General features: G+C 42.0%; 1 protein-coding gene across 2 annotated transcripts in view; it reads left to right on the top strand.

The window, feature by feature from the left end:
• The window catches only part of AMBRA1 (autophagy and beclin 1 regulator 1), a 135,159-nt gene that overhangs the window by 15,483 nt on the left and 101,650 nt on the right, over positions 1 to 18,026 (top strand). For both annotated transcript variants that reach the window (XM_026849788.1, XM_026849787.1), the window contains exon 8: positions 14,974 to 15,060. In XM_026849788.1, the coding sequence (XP_026705589.1) occupies positions 14,974 to 15,060 (87 nt within the window). The remainder of the gene's footprint in view (positions 1 to 14,973; positions 15,061 to 18,026) is intronic.

Raw genomic sequence — 18,026 nt, 5'->3', positions numbered from 1 at the left:
GGTAATTCTAGGGTACTGAGGGAAGGAAGCTGGAATCAGTGAGCAGTCTGGTATTAAATGCTCATGGCAATTTCCTTGAAATAAAAATTTATTTCCTTTCACGTTAAACACATTGGGTAGACTTGGGAGCTTTATGAAATCTTTCCCCTTAAAAGGATCTCTGCATGTGAGATAGCTATATCCTGCATGTGTCATCTTCTTCCCTTCTCAAATTGGTTGTTTATAGATCAATAACAAGTCAGCAAGTGCCCACTTACGTAATTTTGGCAGAGAATGAACATCCTCACATCTAGCGGCCTTGTCTCCCAGACCTGAGGTGTACTCCCACAATGGGAAGTGCTGGAACCACTACTGCAAAGCGGAGTCCAAAATGTCTGATAACCTTTGCAGCTGCAGAAGCGTGCAAAGATGGTGGCCAATGGTCACGAGATGTGAACAATGTAATGCTGAAGGTGCTGGGGAAATAGAAGAAGGAGGGTGAGCCTTCAAGCCCGAGGGTACAAGTGATAACTGCATACCCACTTCAAATCAATGTAATTTTGTGCCTGTGGACCTCAGGTTAGTTCTTAGTGTTGGACACCCATGTAGTTGCTTGTAGCCTGTCTTCTGTTCTTCTTTGTCTCTCCATTAGATGTCCTCATTGGGCAATTGAGCTCGTATTCAAAGGCCAGCTGAAAAACTTAAGATAAAAATTGTGTCTGGAAACTGTGTGTATATTCTCATTCCATGTCCATGGGCAGGACGCATTCTTTGACCTGTCTTGCCTGGCTGAGAAGTAGCTTGCTGGGAAGACACTGCCACTGAGGGTCAATTAAGTTAATAGGTAGTTTAATGAAGGCTGTTCTTTGAATTCTGTTGACACAGCTATGTCATCAGGGTAAGGAGAGAATTCTGCTCTTTCTGATGGTGCTGGGCTAATTACCTTGGGCTAATCATGAAGGCATTAATAAGCATGTAATGATGCTATTCCTGACTAACAGCTCTGGCACCTCTGTTAGGAAGAACATGTCACTGGGAGCCTTGGCAGTACAACAGTCCTGCCACATTCAGCTTGGCCTGAAAACAGCACAGGCACTGAGCTGTGTGCTTCTTGAAGCTGTGTTGGTGAGGTATGAAACTGGGGAAGGTTTATGGTCTACCTTAAGCAGAAGTTGGTGAGACTGAGCTTCAGCTTTTCTGAGGTTCTCCAGGCTGATCTCATTCAAATGTAGGGTTTTTTCCACTGTGGATCTATCTTTGCGTCACGTCTGACATCAAAGTGAAAAGAGCCTCTGAAATCTCTGAAGTTGTCGTGTGAAATGTGCTGCATAAAATTGGTGCTAGAAACTATTGGCAAGATCTGGATGAAGGAATGATAACTGAGCAACAGATGATAGCTAGTTTGATTTTTCTATAACTTCCTGTTAATTAAAAAACGGGTTGAGGAAGCATTGTGTTAATACTGTAATCTTAGTGAGGGAAAAGATCCTGTCATTTAAGCCTGACTTTAAGCCATTGTTGCCATGTGGTCTAATTCAGGTTGATAATGAAAAGTTGAACAGGGAGGGAAAGAGGATTCTTATAGCCAGCTGCTTGTTTGAGAGGAGCTAGTGCCACCTTCTTAAGAAAATGATACGTAGAATCCTAGCAGTGGTCTCCACTGAAATTCATTAACTGATGAACTGAAATGTTAGGTACAGTGCAATGCTGGCTAATAAAACTGATCCAGATCTTCAAATGCTGCCTTTCTGGCTATTTTAGTATGACACAACAAAACTAGTGTGTTTTTCACAAAAAAGAAAATCCTTTGGTTTTAAATCTAGTGTTGTCTCTGAGCTCTGGCATGGCACTCCAGGCTGCAGTCTTTCTAGAATGGATGCAAGGAGCAAGTAGTGCCACTTGTGTCCCTGTGGACATATTTCAAACCTTCTCCTTTAAAAGGGGGAAGAGTACACAAAGGGATACTTGTCTTCTACCCATTCAAGATTAGGCTGCTCATAATACACTGGGGGCAATTCTGATAGTGTTTACCTGTCTATTTTGACTAGACATTTGAATGAATTACTGCAAATGAAAGAGCCCTGTCCTATTGCCAGGCAGGTTTGCATGAAACCTGTGTTTTATGAGGAAATGCTTATTATCCTTATGCTTCCATGAAGAAGCTTTGTCTGGCAATTATGTTAAACTTCTCTAACCACTCCATTGCACTCATTCCAGAGGTCAAGTTCTGTAGGCTGTGGTATGAGTAACTTCTGTGCCTGTGTCTTATGAATGCATAATATTTTCACCTTGCTTCACCTATTTAGTTTGGCAGACAAGACAGCCTATTGAAATTATTTGAAAATCTGGCAAGTCCTTTGAAGTGTCCTGGGTGATGGTTTTGCCATGCACCCAGATAGGAAGAAGTGTATGTAGGTGGGGGAGTTTGTATTGTCTGGATATGCTTGTATAAACTCCTTTATTTTGTTTGTGGGTGTATAAAAGTGCAGAGTCCGCAGCACTGTGCAAATAATTGACCTGCTAAAGTTGCACAGCTTGCCAAAGGCATTGCTTTTTGATGTGTTTTAGTCTGTTGGATGCTCTGAACGCAAGTGACACACGGGCTAGATTCCCTGTAACAGGGTCCAGGGTCAAATTTCTGTCTTTCATTTTGTCAACTTTTGTCTGAGGTCTGTGGTCCCTCCTGCTTGCATTCTTGCTACGTGATGTGAACCCAGTCTTTTCCTGAACTAAGATAGTGTTGTGCTTTGTCTGGGTGAGAAAGCTCGCTCACTCTCTGTATATATAGGATCGTGAATGTGATCCAGGTGTCAGAAGTAAACGTTGCAAGTGAGTTTGACTGTGTTGTGTTTCCCTTAGAAAGGTTTAAATGCTCTATCTGTGGTTTCACCTGTTAGCCGAATGTGGACCTTTGTGTCCTGCTCATCAAACGAGTAGAAGAAGCCTGACGTAACACCAGGCACAGCAGGGTGCAAGCAGTGGCATTGTTCTCACTTGCCGGGGCAGTACGGTGACTCCAGCTCATATCATGACTCTCTTCGGTCTTGATGGCCATTCTGGCAGCACTTAGCTCTCTGTACTTAAAACAGGTATGAAAGGAAGCACCTCGTCTGTTCCCCTTTGAATTGCTCAGAGTTTATTTTCATATTGCTTTGCTGCCACAAGGGGGTAATGTTGCTTCTGTTCCTGGCTTTCCCTATCTCCTTGCAGAACCAAAAAGTTTCTTGAGTTCCTGTATTAAGAGTATTCCTGTAGCTTGAGGACCCCACCAGTCCTAAACTGAATCTTATCTCCTTAGTTACCATACGTTTGCAAGGTCTTCAGTGTCTGCGGAAACGTGTGAATGGGGATCCAGAGGAGAAATGGCTCTCAGTGAGAATGCAAGCGACAGAGGAGCTTGTCCTCTTGGCTTTTGTCAGGCTTTGAAAAGGAGAGATGTGGATCTGAGGTGAGGTAGATGTTTTGTCTTTCTGATATGCAAATGCCCTTGAATTAGAGCTGTAAAAGACCTTGCCAACTTTGCAGAATTCGCCAACTTTGCAGAATTCGTCTTTGCAGGCTTCTTGCTCATTGCCTGCCAAGCCTGGAGCAGACCTTTCTTTCCAGTCTGCCTTCTCAAAGGTTTGTGTTTGCATTTAAATGGTTGCTCATCCATCCTCAGCAGATTTTCAGAATATGGGTCTTGTTTTCTGGAGGAATGCTTGGTAGATGTTGACTGGAGTCTGGGTGTTTGCCTTTTCCACGGGGCTATATATCTTCTTGTTCAAGTATGCCTTGGCCTAATACCTAAATTTGGGGGCTTTTCCATAAAGAGGCTGTGGATATATTTGGGATTGATTTTTTTTTTTTTTTTTTTTTTTTTTTTTTTTTTTTTTTTTTTTTTTTCCCTGATGGAAATAGGCATGGCTTACTCATGGTCATGAGGGAATGCCTCTTCTAGTTCTGAATAGATATGGTGTTCAGCTGGGATCCAACTGGGATCAGGCTGTGGTTAAAGCAGACTGACAGGGTAGGAACAGCCCCATTCCTGCCCAGCAATGGTGAGTCACTTTTACAGCTTGTTCTTGAGTTCGTGCTGGAGCCTGAGCTGCTGATGTGCTGCTCCAGTTTTGGATTGAAATGACCCGGCTGTTCAGATCTCTGCATAGATTGGCTTCTGGTAGCTTTCTCACTGTGGAAAGCACTGAATGAAAAAACTACATGTCACTCATATTCTATCCTTAAAACCAAAACAACCAAAACACTTCCTTGACCCCTGTCCTGGGTACAGAGTTGCCTACTAGGTGACAGTTCTGAAATTTAGCATCAAAATAAGAGAGCAGTGCTACTCCCTTTACTTTTTCTTGGGGGGGTGAGGTGTGTGGCACTAAAGCAGGAGGGAATCACCTTACCTAAAGCTCCAAAATGTGTCTGTGGTGAAACAGAACACATACCTAGTGTATTCTGACTTGGTTTGGTCATTCTTTCACAAAACCCGCATTGTGACTATTTTTTCTCTAATTGCTTACAGCAGTTGTGGCTTGCTTATTCAGATATTTAATATCTATTGTGGCAGTGATAAGTTCTCTGAAAAAGGGAGGACTTGAGCAGGAGGATGGCACACCTCTGAGCTGCGGAGAAGAGAGGCAGCAGTACAGTGCTGGCTGCTCAGACTGCACATCAGTGGGAGTGTGGCCAGTGCCAAATCTAAATGGATCTCCAGTATAACTTCTCACCACTCCTTATGTGCAGGCCCATTACTTGTAGAAACTTTTCTAGACTGATGTCCTGGCATTTGTAGTTTGGGCTCAATATTTTATTTAAACTTACAGTGTGTAGACCTTCTCTGTGCTGTGGAAAGAAGGATTTTTCTGGCAAACCTTGTAGCCTCCATGTGTAATGTGATAGTCTTGGAAAAGGTTATGCTGTGCTGTTTTCAGGCTTGGCAAGAAATAATTCCAAAGATGCTTGTTACAGTTTTTGAAAATAATAGTGACAGAGACAAGTAATATCTCAGTAGTGAGGAATAGTGGGGTAAATAGGAGCTATGAAGGTATTTGCAAGCAGAGACAAGAGATTCAGGTTTGGGGTTCGGAAAAGGTGCTTGAGGAGGGAAGGCCAGACCTGTGGGGTGAAGGAATAATTTCTGGAAATGTTAACCTGGACACATAGGAATGAACAAAGACCTAATTTGTCAGTGTCGAACATAAAGTAAAGTATAATCTGAAGGTGACATGAACATTTTGACATGATAATTAGCTGTGTTTATGGGTGAGATGTGCAGGCTGTGGACAAACTTGGCAAGTATTGTTTGTTTGTTTGGCCTTTTCTAAAAATGGAAAATACAAATTAGTTTTATCATGAGAACTTAACCACAGCCTGAACTGTAGGAGAGGCTGCCATGTTACCTAAATGGCCACTTGATGTCTATGTGAGCTCTGAGGTTATTGCTGCCACTCTTCCAGCTTTGTGGTTTTTTTTTTCCAGACGGAGCCTGCTGTCTCTGTGTGGGCAGGAAAGACTTGGTTTTACTGACATGGTACAAGTTTGAGCTCTTGAATGTGCTGCTAGTTGTTATGTAGAAGAACAAGTGAAAGAGGTGCCTCTTTTCTTGCATGAATGTTCCTCCCCCTGCCATTACTGGTTTTCTGATTTAAGAATACTGTAAGGTTGCTAGAGCTCTTTTACTTCATTACTGAGAGTTGGTGGGGGGAAAAAATGATGCCTTGTGCTTTCTCTCTTGCAGTGACTAATAGAGGTCACTCCCTGCTGCTGAGCTTCCCCAAGTACTTTGGAGAGCTGAGCATGTGCAGTCTTCGCCAAACTTGCAGAGAGGCTTAAGCCTTCTTTTCTTTTTCTTGGCCTGAATTTAAATATACAGCAATGACTGTAACACACAAAAAGAGATTCTTTTCCCCACATTACTCTTGAAGCAGCTCGACTTGCAAATTAAGCAGGTATAGAAATAACTGCTTTCTCAGTTTCCACAGCTGAACCACCGCCCTTCTCCCACCTCTTTTTTTAGTAGTACAGGCCTAGCAATGAGGAGTTCACCTATGAAGGAAGTAGGTAAACTTGTTCTTCAATCTCCAGGAAAGAGACCTGTTTCCCTACCTGCTCCAGCATGGCAGCAAGGGAGCTTGTTGAAATTGGATTCCAGTGATGTTTCTTAATGAGAATGGAAGAGGTACATGCTTCCAAACTGGCTTGGGTTTTTGTTTCTACTGAGGAGTAACGACATTTAGAATTCGGTGGTGGTTTTGGTTTTTGGGGTGGCTTTCTGGTGTTTTTTGTTTTGTTTTCTGAAGAAGGCCCATATGAGATGACCATACACCAAAGATCTTAAACACAAATTGCTTAGAAGTTGAAAGACAGCTGACTTCAAAGAGATAGCTATTTGTGGACGCCATAAAACATACCAGTTCTCAGCTTTCCTACAGGCAGAGAGAAAGTGTGAACAGCTTCCCTCTCTTGAAAGCTGTCCTTTGTTAGACTGGCTGGCTCCTGGGCTGTCTGCACATGGTTTCCCTGCCGCCTCCTGATCCAGCTGCTGCAGGGTGGACAGCATGTCCAGACAAACTCCCTTGACCTAGAACAGTCCCTTCTATTCCCATTTTTAATTATGTGCATCGAGTTCCTGTGCTTGTAGTTATCTGTCTGGGGGATGATGTTCAACTTATGATTAGTGGTGGTCTTTGACATGCTTACACTGTCTAGCTGTGATTCCTAGAACTTGTTTGGCTTCTTATATGTAATGTTAAAACAATCTCTATGTTTTGTTTTGTTTTTTTCCTTTTGCCAAGAAACAAGTTACGGGCAAGCCCTCAGACCTTCTTGCTCAACTAAAAGCTGTGTAGCTTTCTTGAGTGTGGGAAGGCACTGGAGATGTCGGCGGTATAGTGTGCCTGGTTTTTATGCTAATACAAGCCCTTAATCATTGTGCAGTCACATACATTGCATACGTGCACTCATTCTTAACGCTCTTTATAAATGCACATGGCACCGTGTGCCTGAGGACAAAGTACCCTCGTCCAATTATTCACTCCTTATTACAGAATCTGGGCTAGAGAACTTGCAGTAGAGCAGCATGCATCTGCTCTCTGGGCCTGGAGCAAGAGGAGAGAGAGGGACCTGTGATCTGACTCAGTAATACAACTGTAACCAAAATAGTGATGACTCTAGATTTCACCAGTTGAGATGTTCTGGTCTGTTGAATAGCTAACATGCATTTTAAACATCTTCCACATACATATTTAACTGATTGTGCCAAATGGCTGTTTGTGTGATGATGTAACCGACCCCCTCCCTTGCTCTTCTTGAGAAAGCACCTGCTGGAACTGAAGGCTGTGAATAAACAGGGTTCATTATCTGCCAGGAAACTGACTCATTTTTCTGCTTGAAATGCATTAGTATCAAATACTTCCCCCCTCTTCCTGAAGTGGGAAGGCAGGGGTAAGTGGCTGAACTACCCCGCCAGTCATCTGTTGACCTGACTCTCTTCATTACTCCAGCCTGAATGAGAGCATTTTAAAGGAAGTGATTGATGTGTGGTGGGACCCCTGTTTTCATAGCCTTAGAAGCCTATGGAGATAACGGCACAGCTTCTACCCCCTCAGGAAAGACACCTCCTCTTCAATTCCCTATGGAGAAGCAGGAGCCCTGTGTAATTATCCCAGAAGCTGACGCAGATCTGCGTGCGTGGGTAAGCAGAGATTTCTGCTGTCCACACAATCTGTGGTGTTGGGAACTCCCAGAACAAGGAGAATTTGAAGCAGACATTATATATATGAAGGTAGGTAGAAGAGCCCACAGGAGAGTAAAACTGTCTGCAGGCTGAGGGAGTTCAGTGTGTTGGCTATGTTCTGGCCCTACTTTCAAGCCTGTTATCATAACCATGATGACTAGGAACTGATCCCCTCTAGCTGAGTTTCTGATACAGTTGCATGTTGTTAAAGGTCTAGGTGGAAGAATGTAATGTCTGTCTTCAGCTTGGCTGAGGTGCCTGCTCCATTCTGAGGACTGGTATAAAACTGCCACTGTAGAACAAAATAGCACATGCAGTAGCTTGAGCTGATTTAAATTTCTTCTCCCCTCCCTGCCCCTAAAGTTTTGCCCCTGCAGAATGAAAGCACAAGGTCCTTCATCATTCTTTTTCATGTTGGAGTTACTGCCAAACTAATCAATGCTGCCACAGCTGCTCTTGACCCTTTTAATGTCTGTCATGGATGTTTGCTTCCTCTTGCCTGTTGAAATAACACATTAATCATTCCCCCTGGTGCTGTATGATGAGGACCTCTGCATAATGCTCACTCATCTTTTGTTCTGATGCATGGCCTTTGTCAGCAGGTGAAGTAATAGATTAACAGTGTGACCTTGGGTCCACTTTAAAAAAAAATCTGTCATCTTCCTCAGAACCACTGACCTTCCCTATGATGAGCTCCAAAGGTGCTGTGTGGCTCCTGTGGCATCAGCTTGTAAATGGAAGTTAAAGTTCCTAGTCCAAGAGCAGAGGTGCAGTAATAGCACAATTCATCATGTGGTATTACTTTCTAGTTAAACTCAAGCAGGTAGACGTCAGAGGGTTAACCATGTTCTTCTTGAAACTCTGCTCCCTGCCTTGTGATTAGGAGAACTCAAATCCCAGTGCTTGTCTCTGCTGTTTGAACTCTTAAGTTCTTTGTTTTGTGTAACCGTGCTCCGTTTCCCTGCACGCCTTCCCAAATGTACTCCTTCCCATCCTGGCTGAAGACCTGATGTTCTGTCTGTTTTCTGACCAAGAAATTGTTGTTTTCTACAGGATTCTTGCCCGTAATCAGTGAAGGGGGGTGAATGTTTTTTGTGATAATTTCAGTCCTATATCAAACCTGGTTCTTTGACAACTCCGTACCTCCAGCTGGAAAGGATGTCTTCCGTGTCCCTCGTTGCCCTTCAGAGTTAGCACAAGTTCTTTCTCACAAATAGGCCAAAGTGTTCTCCAAAGGCCACATTTGGAACATATCTGCAGTCACATATTGCATCTTTGCTTCCCCTAAAGGAAATTTTCTTGCACAGGATGTTAATTTTGTGGAATAACTAAAAAAAAAAAAGAGAGAACTGCAGAAGTGGGTGTTGATGTTTTCATCAATAAGAAATTCTCAGGTATTTATCTCTTGTAGATAATTAGAACTGTCTTGAGTTTGATTGTTTGACTGTTTCTTTTTTTTCTAATGATCTGCTTCTGACCTATCTTGATTCAGTCGATGCCAGGCTAAATATGTTTAACCATAACCATGTGAAAGCTTAAACAATCTAGAAATGTTAGTTTAGAGGTATCAGAGCAGATTATGTTAAGGACTTAATTTTAGAAATCGTTTTTCAGGCAGTCTTTAGAACTGCATACTGATTGCTTTTTTATTTTCAGCTTGAATATGAAACTGGTGATAGCAATAGTGTTTTTCTGTTTGACAAGAACTACAAAACTTTTATGGAAAATAAGCCATGGAACAAAATGCTTGATGGTTTCTGCTTACGTGATTTCCATTTGCTCTTTGAAAGTAGGCAGCACAATACAGAGATATCTGAAATAATTTTTCCCTATTCTTCTGAGGAAAGGGAAGAGTTGAAAAAACCCAAGGCAGTAGATTGGATTGGTTGAGATTTTTGTTTAGAATAGTTTTCTAGTGTTTTATCAAGGCAATAATTTATCTCCAGGAATTAATTGACTTCGGTAACAGTCAATAGTTGAGTTTAGGATTTGAGGGAGGGTAGCAGTGTTATTGGGCAGCTGGAGAACATTCAGCTATCTTCATGCTTCAGCTTTCTTAATTGATTTAGGTTAAACATTGCCATGCTGTAAGAGGAAGATGACTGAAGGGAATCTACTGTTAAGCTGTTTCTATTCCTTACATTCACATGAGGAACCACAGGAGCACATCCATTGGGGCGAGTGCTCAGGAGAACTGACTGCTGGCTGTAAATTGGAGGACTGAAAAGGGGATGTAATAGGAAGTACTGTGGTAATTTCACCTCTAAATGAGAGGTAGGGAATATAAAAGCCGTTCCAGGGAGGATATAAAACCAGAGGAGGGAACTCACAGAAGCTGCCAGAGTTGTCAATATATTTCTGCTTCAAAGGATAACTATGAATTGCTCTTAAGCTCTCTTCGTAGCTGAAGGCTAGGACTGTGGGATGGGTAGATGTGCTTGCTGTCCTTAGAGTGCTTCATTTTACTGGTTTGCTCTGGTTTTTGGTATGTAGCAGCAGCTTAGGAGGATGGCAGCTGACTGAACACCCTTTTGATTTTAAGGAAACTAAGCCTCAGTGCTGTTTGTTAGTGCCTCCCTTTTGGATGGGGAGGAAAGCCCTTCCCTCTGTCGCTTGGAGTAGCGCTACTCAGTAACGCGTGTGCTGTGACAGCAAATCTAGAATGTGGTGTAGGAATTGCATATTCTTAGAAACTGTTCCTGAGAAGTTAAATTTGCTGCATTTAAGTATCTTCTCAAAGCCTGCGGAGATGAATCACTCCGTCCCAAGAGGCTTTGGTGGTGATCCTCGCCCCCGTGGGGAGTGTGGGTATAGTCCAATGGCTGATGTGCTGTGAGGAGGTTGCTTCATGACTATTTTCCCCTCAAACTGCAGCTTTTGGCATTCAGCTGCTTCATTCCTGAGAAACTTCCCTTTTCTGCTTCTAGTGTCTTGTGTGCGTGCACTTTCTCTCTCTCTCCCTTGTCTAAAGGTGTCCTGTAACTTGGACCTCGCTTCCTTTTCTCCCTCCACTAGCAATTGCTGCCGTTTGCAGACCTGAGGTGACTGAGCGAGTGTAGAGTGGCAGTTCCATAGCTACTGATGTCTGACAGAAAAGGAGTCTGCCAAGATGTCAATGCTGCTGAGCAGAGGCAATTTATATCTTCTTGTAGTAGTTTTAATAAAAAAAAATAAACCAACAAAAAAACTACAAAACCCCTCCTTTTAGCAAGCTGGGCCAGAAGCATCTCTCAGGGTGAGCAAAGTTAATATTCATCATTGCGGTATTGACTGACAACCTGGAGGATGATAATGTGTGATTTTATTTTATTTTTTTCTTTTAATTTTTTTTCCTGGTGAGCGGGGGAGGAGAGTGGAAATTGCAGTTTCTCTGCTAATTGTACTTTAGATGTCATTTGTGACAATTTCATATTGTCTAGACAGAGATAGTGGAGCAATTGCTTCCACAGAGCCTAGTGTTAGCCTGTTACCTATCCGGGTAGCAAAAATGAGGGGTGTGGGAGAGGAAGAGGGTGCTGTAAGCACCAGAAAGGACTCAGGAGTCAAGCATGATCTACTGAAATGTTTCAAAAGGAGATGCAAGCAATATGCATTTCTGTTCTCTCTTTGCATGCTTCTCTGTTGGAAACTTCGACATTTGGTGGCTAACAGTTCCTTGTGACAGAGCTGCTTCTATTAGTCCATGGATTATGTTTATCTTCTGTAACAGAATTGTTCCCAGCTTCAGCGTTTAGTGTGGTAGGATATTGGGCTACCTTACACTTTGGGCTTACTGAGAACAAATAGTGTGTGCTCTTCTGGGAGTTTGGGAGCCAAAAGCTATGAATGTGGCACCTAAGACTTGATAGAGTCCAGCATGACTTACTTGCAAGGCACACACAAATGTTTTTCTAGGGGACAGAAGGTTACACTACCAGTGTCACAGATGGGACACTTTACTGACGATTATAGCAGTACCAAATGCATTCATATCTGTAACTTGGGCCTTGAGGCTCAGTCTGGAATGAGTGTATAGTACTCTGGTTTCAGTATAGGTATTGTTATTCTCAGAGATGGTCCATCTGGATCTCATGAGATTGCACGTTACCCTGTTTTGGGTTTTTGCCTACTATATATATTTATATCCACCTGTTCATTGCTCTGTAGGACAATCAGGCTTTTAGCAGTTACTGTTAACTGAATTATGTCCACTGGATCTGAATGTGGCCCTACTGTGTGACTTGTGTGCCTCAGTGTGAGATAATGCAGGGGCTGAGTTTGGTCTTGGCAGGCTTGGAAGGCTCTGCTGGAAAGGCTTTCTTAGCTGAGACCATGCAACTCAGCGCAGCCTCAGAGAGGGTGCTGGGGAGTGTGATTAATGGACTAGACTGTCTTTGTCATCCTGCTCCCCACTTCCCATAACTACTGGTCGTCCTAGGCAGCCCTTCTGGTGAAGGAGTTGCTCCTAAAGAAGCAGCAACAACTCCTGTTGCTTCCTGGGGTGGAGTTACAGGCTGTTCAGGTAAAATCGCAGGGCTGTGAGTCCTGTAGGGGGTCTGTTTAGCCAGATAACTGGCCATCCTGTGGCTCAGGCAACTGTTGGTTTGTATTTTACTAAAGTAACACACACCAGTTCTCATCTGAGGTGCCAGGTATTTGGTAGAGCAAGGCTCTTCAGGTATTTATTTTAAGGATCAGATGGGGTGTAGAGGTGAGAAGTATAGATTCCTCAAAGTGCTGTTCCCAAGCCAAACATAGAAATTCCTGGCAGATTCACACCAAGTGATGACAACGTGTGCCCTGCTTCTGCTTCCACACCCCTCTGGTGTCCTCTGGTTGGTATACATTTTGGTTTTCTTCAGCACAGCTGCTGGCTACTTTCTGCATTTTTTTATTTTTATTTTTTTCTTTTTTTTAAAGAGGGTGGTCCTTCTAAGTCGATGCTCCTCGCAGGCAATTGCCAATCTTTCCAAAGGTGAGAAGAGAAATATGGCTGGAGAATACCTGGAGACTCCTTTCTAACAGAACCTGCTGGGCTGTGCCACATATACTGGTCATCTTCCCTTGTGCCTCTGATTCTGCTATGTCAGTGGATAGACCCTGAAAGGTTGGGAAAGAGGGTGGCACGTGTAGAGTGTAGGTGCTAAGACTTTTGACAGGGATGTTGAGTTTGATTATTTGTGTGTGCATGTTATCAGGACACCGTAGACATTGCAGGGAAATGGTATCAAATAAGGCATGTGCGTTGTGTGAGGTTGCTCACATCTCTAGCTGCTGTCGCTAGGCTTGTAGCCCTGCCAGGATCTACGTGCTGTGGGAGCTTTCTCCCCAATGAAGTCCAGTGATTAGGTAGGGTGTTAGCCTCATCATGTCCAGGCTGCTTACAGAGTGCTGTTTTTAGAGTGCTCTGCATAAGCAGCTCTGAAGAGCAGACTTGTGAAAAGCATGTTGGTGTTGCAGTGGCAGTAACCCAGTCTCTGAACTCGGAGCCAGTGCTTTAGAAAGGGGACAGCTGACTGGACATGTAGAATGTCCCTTCTGCTAATTTTAATCTATCTAGCTTTCCCTCCAGAAGGAATAAAAGCAGTTTATTATGACGCAGGTGATAGGTATACCTCATAGGTATAGGACTTTAGGTATGCCTCATAAAGCTGTTGCACCGTTTGTTCTGGATTAGCTGCCTTTGCATATATTGACTTATATATTTGAAGCAGGAGAGAGGGTTTGATAAGGCAAAACTGAAGTATGATAACTTTCTGGGGAACCAAGGGATTCCTAATATCTAGGAGTGCTGAAGGTTAGAGCTTTTGACTCAATAACCTGGGGAATTAATTAATCTTAAAGTTTAAGAGATTTAATAACTGTTCTTGAATAAGACAAATGGTTGCCAAGCAACCTCGTGCCAGAGAGGACAGGATTTCTTGCCTTTTGTAGAGTCCCAGTGCTTTGCAGCAACTACTGACTCTCTCAAGCTGACATACCCTTTCCAAGTAACTGGAGTGATCTCTTGCTGTTCTCTGTATTCTAGATTTATAATGTAAAATTGAAGTAATTTTTTTGGTTTTTAGTTGCTGGAAGGGAGGGAAATTTGTCTTGAGATCCTGATTAGGGGCTGCTGCTGGAAAAAACATGTTTCATTTGCATTTCTACTGTCTTTATCTGGCTAGAAATGGGAATTTGTGCGCAGATTATATCTGGTCCTGCTTCCTGTGTTGACACTTGCTGTCCTGCATTGCAAATGTGAACTGCGAATTAGGAGTATGGGGCTAAGAGTAATAGGTTTAAGGTACAAATCTTTCTTGCCAATTGTGTGTGTGGGTGAATAGAACTGATGTGGTGTTGGACCTCTTTGACTTTCAAACCACAACAGTTTTAATTAAATTACAAAGACTGGAAAACAAAACTTAGCAGGAGTTCAGGGGCAAGACTTGAAACAGAACTCTGCAGCCTTATAAACTTTAGCAGGTGATTTTTTTCACTCTCCACACCCGCCCCAAATCATCTCTCTTGTGTTAATCTAATGGCTGCAACAGGCTTGAATGAGTCAGTCTTGAAACAATGCCATCCTCTGCTTTATGACAAGAAGCTAGATAGAGGTGCATGTAGAAGCCAGGGTGGAGGACATGTTCCTGCTATATACATTTGATTCTGCTGCCTCCATGACTCAGACTTGCTTCTCGCATATTCAAACTGTCTAGCTGCATTTGCATATATTTACTTGAGTGAAAATTTGGTATCTCTCCCTGTGGTTGATTAAGATACAGAGGAAACAAACATTTGGGGGTTTTTGTTGCTGAAAACCTCTTTCTGAGCCTTGAGACTAAGCTTGAGTATCTTACTGTGCATTAACACCAGCGGTGCCCTTAAAGCCCACATGATGAGGTGTGTTTTGTCCTGTGCTCCTTGGCCCATTCCCTTCTGTAGCCACCTTTGAGTAGGTAAGAGTTTGACAGGTGGCTAATATACCTTTAGTGTTTATGGACCTGGCAAATTGGGATGGCTTGACTCCAAAGGAGAAAAAGCATCTGCATCCTTCTCTTGAAACTTTGAGGTGGGTTTGGGATCACCTTCTTTGTTACTCAAGGTGTTCTTTTTCCTTCTCAGTGAGAATGTTACACTTTGAATAGCTCTGTGGTGAAAGCACTTATGCTATCAGTGAGTGGTTCAGTATGTTGCAGAATTCTCTGCCCTAATGATAGAATTAGTCTTAAGAGGTTTTAGAAAGTAGGACATGGAATAGGGAGGATGTTCCTGAATAGTCTTTGATTTCATCACTTGTTTTTCCTTTCTAGGAGGTTGCTGGAGTCTTCCCTCATTTCATTATCTCGATATGATGGAGCAGGGTCCCGGGAACATCCAATCTACCCAGATCCAGCCAGGTAAAAGTTAAATGGAATATAAAGGCATTTAAGATTCATAGACAAAAGCATAACTTTGGTATAATTCACTGAATCCTTTGAGAATGGTTTGAATATTGGGCCCAAATCCTCCTCAGTGACTTGCCATGGGGCAGGGTGCAAACCAAATGAGAAGATGCTGTTAAGTCTGGGAGAGAATGAGGAAGAGAGGAAGAAATTGCTGATGAAGTAAGCACATAAGGATTCCTGAAATAATTTGAATGGAGAACACTAGGTGGCAAGCAGGTCCAACAGTAAACGAGATTATATCAATAAATCTGAAATCTCTTTTGAAGAAAAATGAAGAAAACCAAATAGTCTATTCCAGAGTAAGGGAGAGTGCAGGAAGGGCAGTTAGGAGCTGGTGTGAGCAGACAGCGTGCTTGGGAGAATTGAATGTCTGCATAAATGTATCCATATGAAAGAGTGTAACCAGGATGTTATGTATACTTAACTAAGAGCAAAACACTGACAGTTATTTCTAAAGAGTCATGAATCATTGGCATTAGACATAGAAACACCTGTAGTGCTGCTTAATCTCCAGAAGAGGTGGGAGTGTTTCAGAGGACTAGAAAAAGCAAACATGGCAGAGTTATCAAAAATGGAAAGGAGTGATCTTTGCAGTTTCTGCTTAGTGTATTAAGAAAGCAACAGATGGGATAATGTGACCCACAGACTCTGTCAGAAGAAATGATAGAATCGTGAACAGCAAGCAGCTTTGGAAGCTTTCAAAGAATAAATCGTGACAAATAAGCTTTCTTTAGATGGGTTTAATAAAGCAATGAATGAGGAAATTCAGTAAGTGTAAAATAGAATGATTTAGCCTCTTAGGGAACCTCTGGCATAGCTGCATGAATTGAAGTCTACTAGGATTTATCATCAAGGATAATACAAGAATACCAGTATATGAAAATTAGCTACTGAAGTTGTTGCAGGAGGTTTGTTTTTTGTTTTTGTTTTATTTTAATTTCTTTCTTTTTTACATCACTAACAACAAAATCTGCATTATTTTATACAGATGATACTCTAAGTACAAGTTCTGAAATAAATGTCTATGTTGCAGACTGGCCACATGGCATAATTATGCCAGTGAATAACTCCTTGCTAACTATCTCTGTAGATAAAGGCTTGTAGAGGTGAAATCTTACCATCAGGCTTTCAAAGGCTCAGGAATGATGAAAATAAAACTGTAGTGAGGTAAAATTGAGGTGGAGTGTGCTACTTGTATGTAAACTCATTGGGAAACCAACCTAGGTAACTGCAGAAGGTATTGGTAACTGTCAGAATGATGCTGACAAATGTAAAAGCTTTCTGAATGGCAGTTGATTAAATGACAGCTAAAGGGATTGATCTATCTGAAAAAATGAGAAGGATATTTTACAAACGTTAATTAAAAGGTATTACGACATTCAGGTCAATTTATGAATGCCAAAAGCTGCTAAATGGCTGGAAGTACACCATTCCTTATTTCTGGAATGCTTAATCCAAAGCAGGCTCATTTTTTTGAGCAGATTGTAAGAACTGATTCTGGCTTTCTGGGAGCTGCCTTTTAAAAAAGCAAGGGAGAGGTCCTGCCTAGCTTACTGAATTCTTTGTTTTCCTTCTGTCAGATCTCTTCTTTGATGAAGCTTAATAAAATGTATGAAAAGGGATCAGTGCCTGAGGCATTTCCTAGCATGAGGAGCATTGTCAAAAATATTTTTGTACTTGAAGCTATTTTGGAACTGATATAATGCTCTTCATGTGACAGTTCACGTGTTTTTAGGTTGTGGTAGATGCTAAAGTAGCTTGAGTTTATAAGGAGCTTTGGAAGTCCAGTGCTGAAACTTCTTCTCAGAGAGTTAATTTGTTCCAGTAAGTGTGGCTGTCCTTTTCAGAGAATGAGAGTCATAGATGTAAATCAGCACGAGCTGGAACTCCAAGTGGGGTAAGATTAGAGTCTTCCTCCATAGGTTAGTAGGATCTTTTAAACTGTCACTTTAACTTGTTAGAAATTGGGACTGTAATTAAAAGGAGTGTTACTGCATTTTGAGGGGGGTTTTGTAGCATCATCAGTTTGTAATGGAAAGTTATGACTTTCAAATGTTTTTTAAAAAGTGGAAAAGTGAAACAAAGGTGAAATAAACATACATCTATATATGTCTGTGTGTATGTGTTTTAAATATGTATTAAAAATTTATATGTACCTCCTTAAGCCTAAGCAGTCTCCAATGGAATATTTTTTTTTAAAAAAAAAAACAACCTTCATTATCTGAAGAACTTAGTTTTGAGAGCATGTGTGTGTTTTATTTCTGCATCTACTGTCTGTGATGGTGCTATATTTGAATAACCTAGGTCAGGAGTGAGACAGGGTGAACATTTTTTTGAAGTTCCCTCATGTTTAGAATGAATGTTCTGATGTAGACTGCAGTAGTCTTTCTCAGTGGCCTCGCTGAACTTCTTTTAAAGTCAGCTTGGCTGTTCTGTCATTCTCTACGGTTTCCATATGTACTGAGCTCAGAAAACAATCTGCAGAGGAATGGGATAAAGCTGTCATCAAAGAACACCTATATTAATTTATTTTTAAAAACCGGAAATACTCAAAATGGTGCTTCAAGACTGCATATATAAAGCATCACAAGGATGTTTGGTAGATACATCTCTAGAAAAAATCTAAGCTCCTAGAAAGTTACTGGGAAAGAGACTTTCAGCCCAAATATTGCCTGTGATTTGAAGGTTTAAGTGGAATGGAAGCAACCAAAAGTTGGTGTCCGCTACTGGCATTGCCTTCAGCTCAAGGATTGGTGATATGAATGCCGCTGTAGATATCACTAAGGAAATTAATGACACTGCTCAGGGAACCCCTTTAAAACATGTCTGCTGGCTGAGACACATTTAGTGACAGTGAACACCCTGGCCATCAGCATCAAGGCAGGGCTCATGAGTGGTGTCAGGACTTCTGAAATGTG

This window comes from Athene cunicularia (assembly GCF_003259725.1).
Source record: "Athene cunicularia isolate RWA chromosome 5 unlocalized genomic scaffold, athCun1 chr5_part1, whole genome shotgun sequence".
Classification (NCBI taxonomy): domain Eukaryota; kingdom Metazoa; phylum Chordata; class Aves; order Strigiformes; family Strigidae; genus Athene; species Athene cunicularia.
The sequence above is the reverse complement of the archived record's forward strand: the minus strand, read 5'-3'. Positions and strand labels throughout refer to the sequence as shown.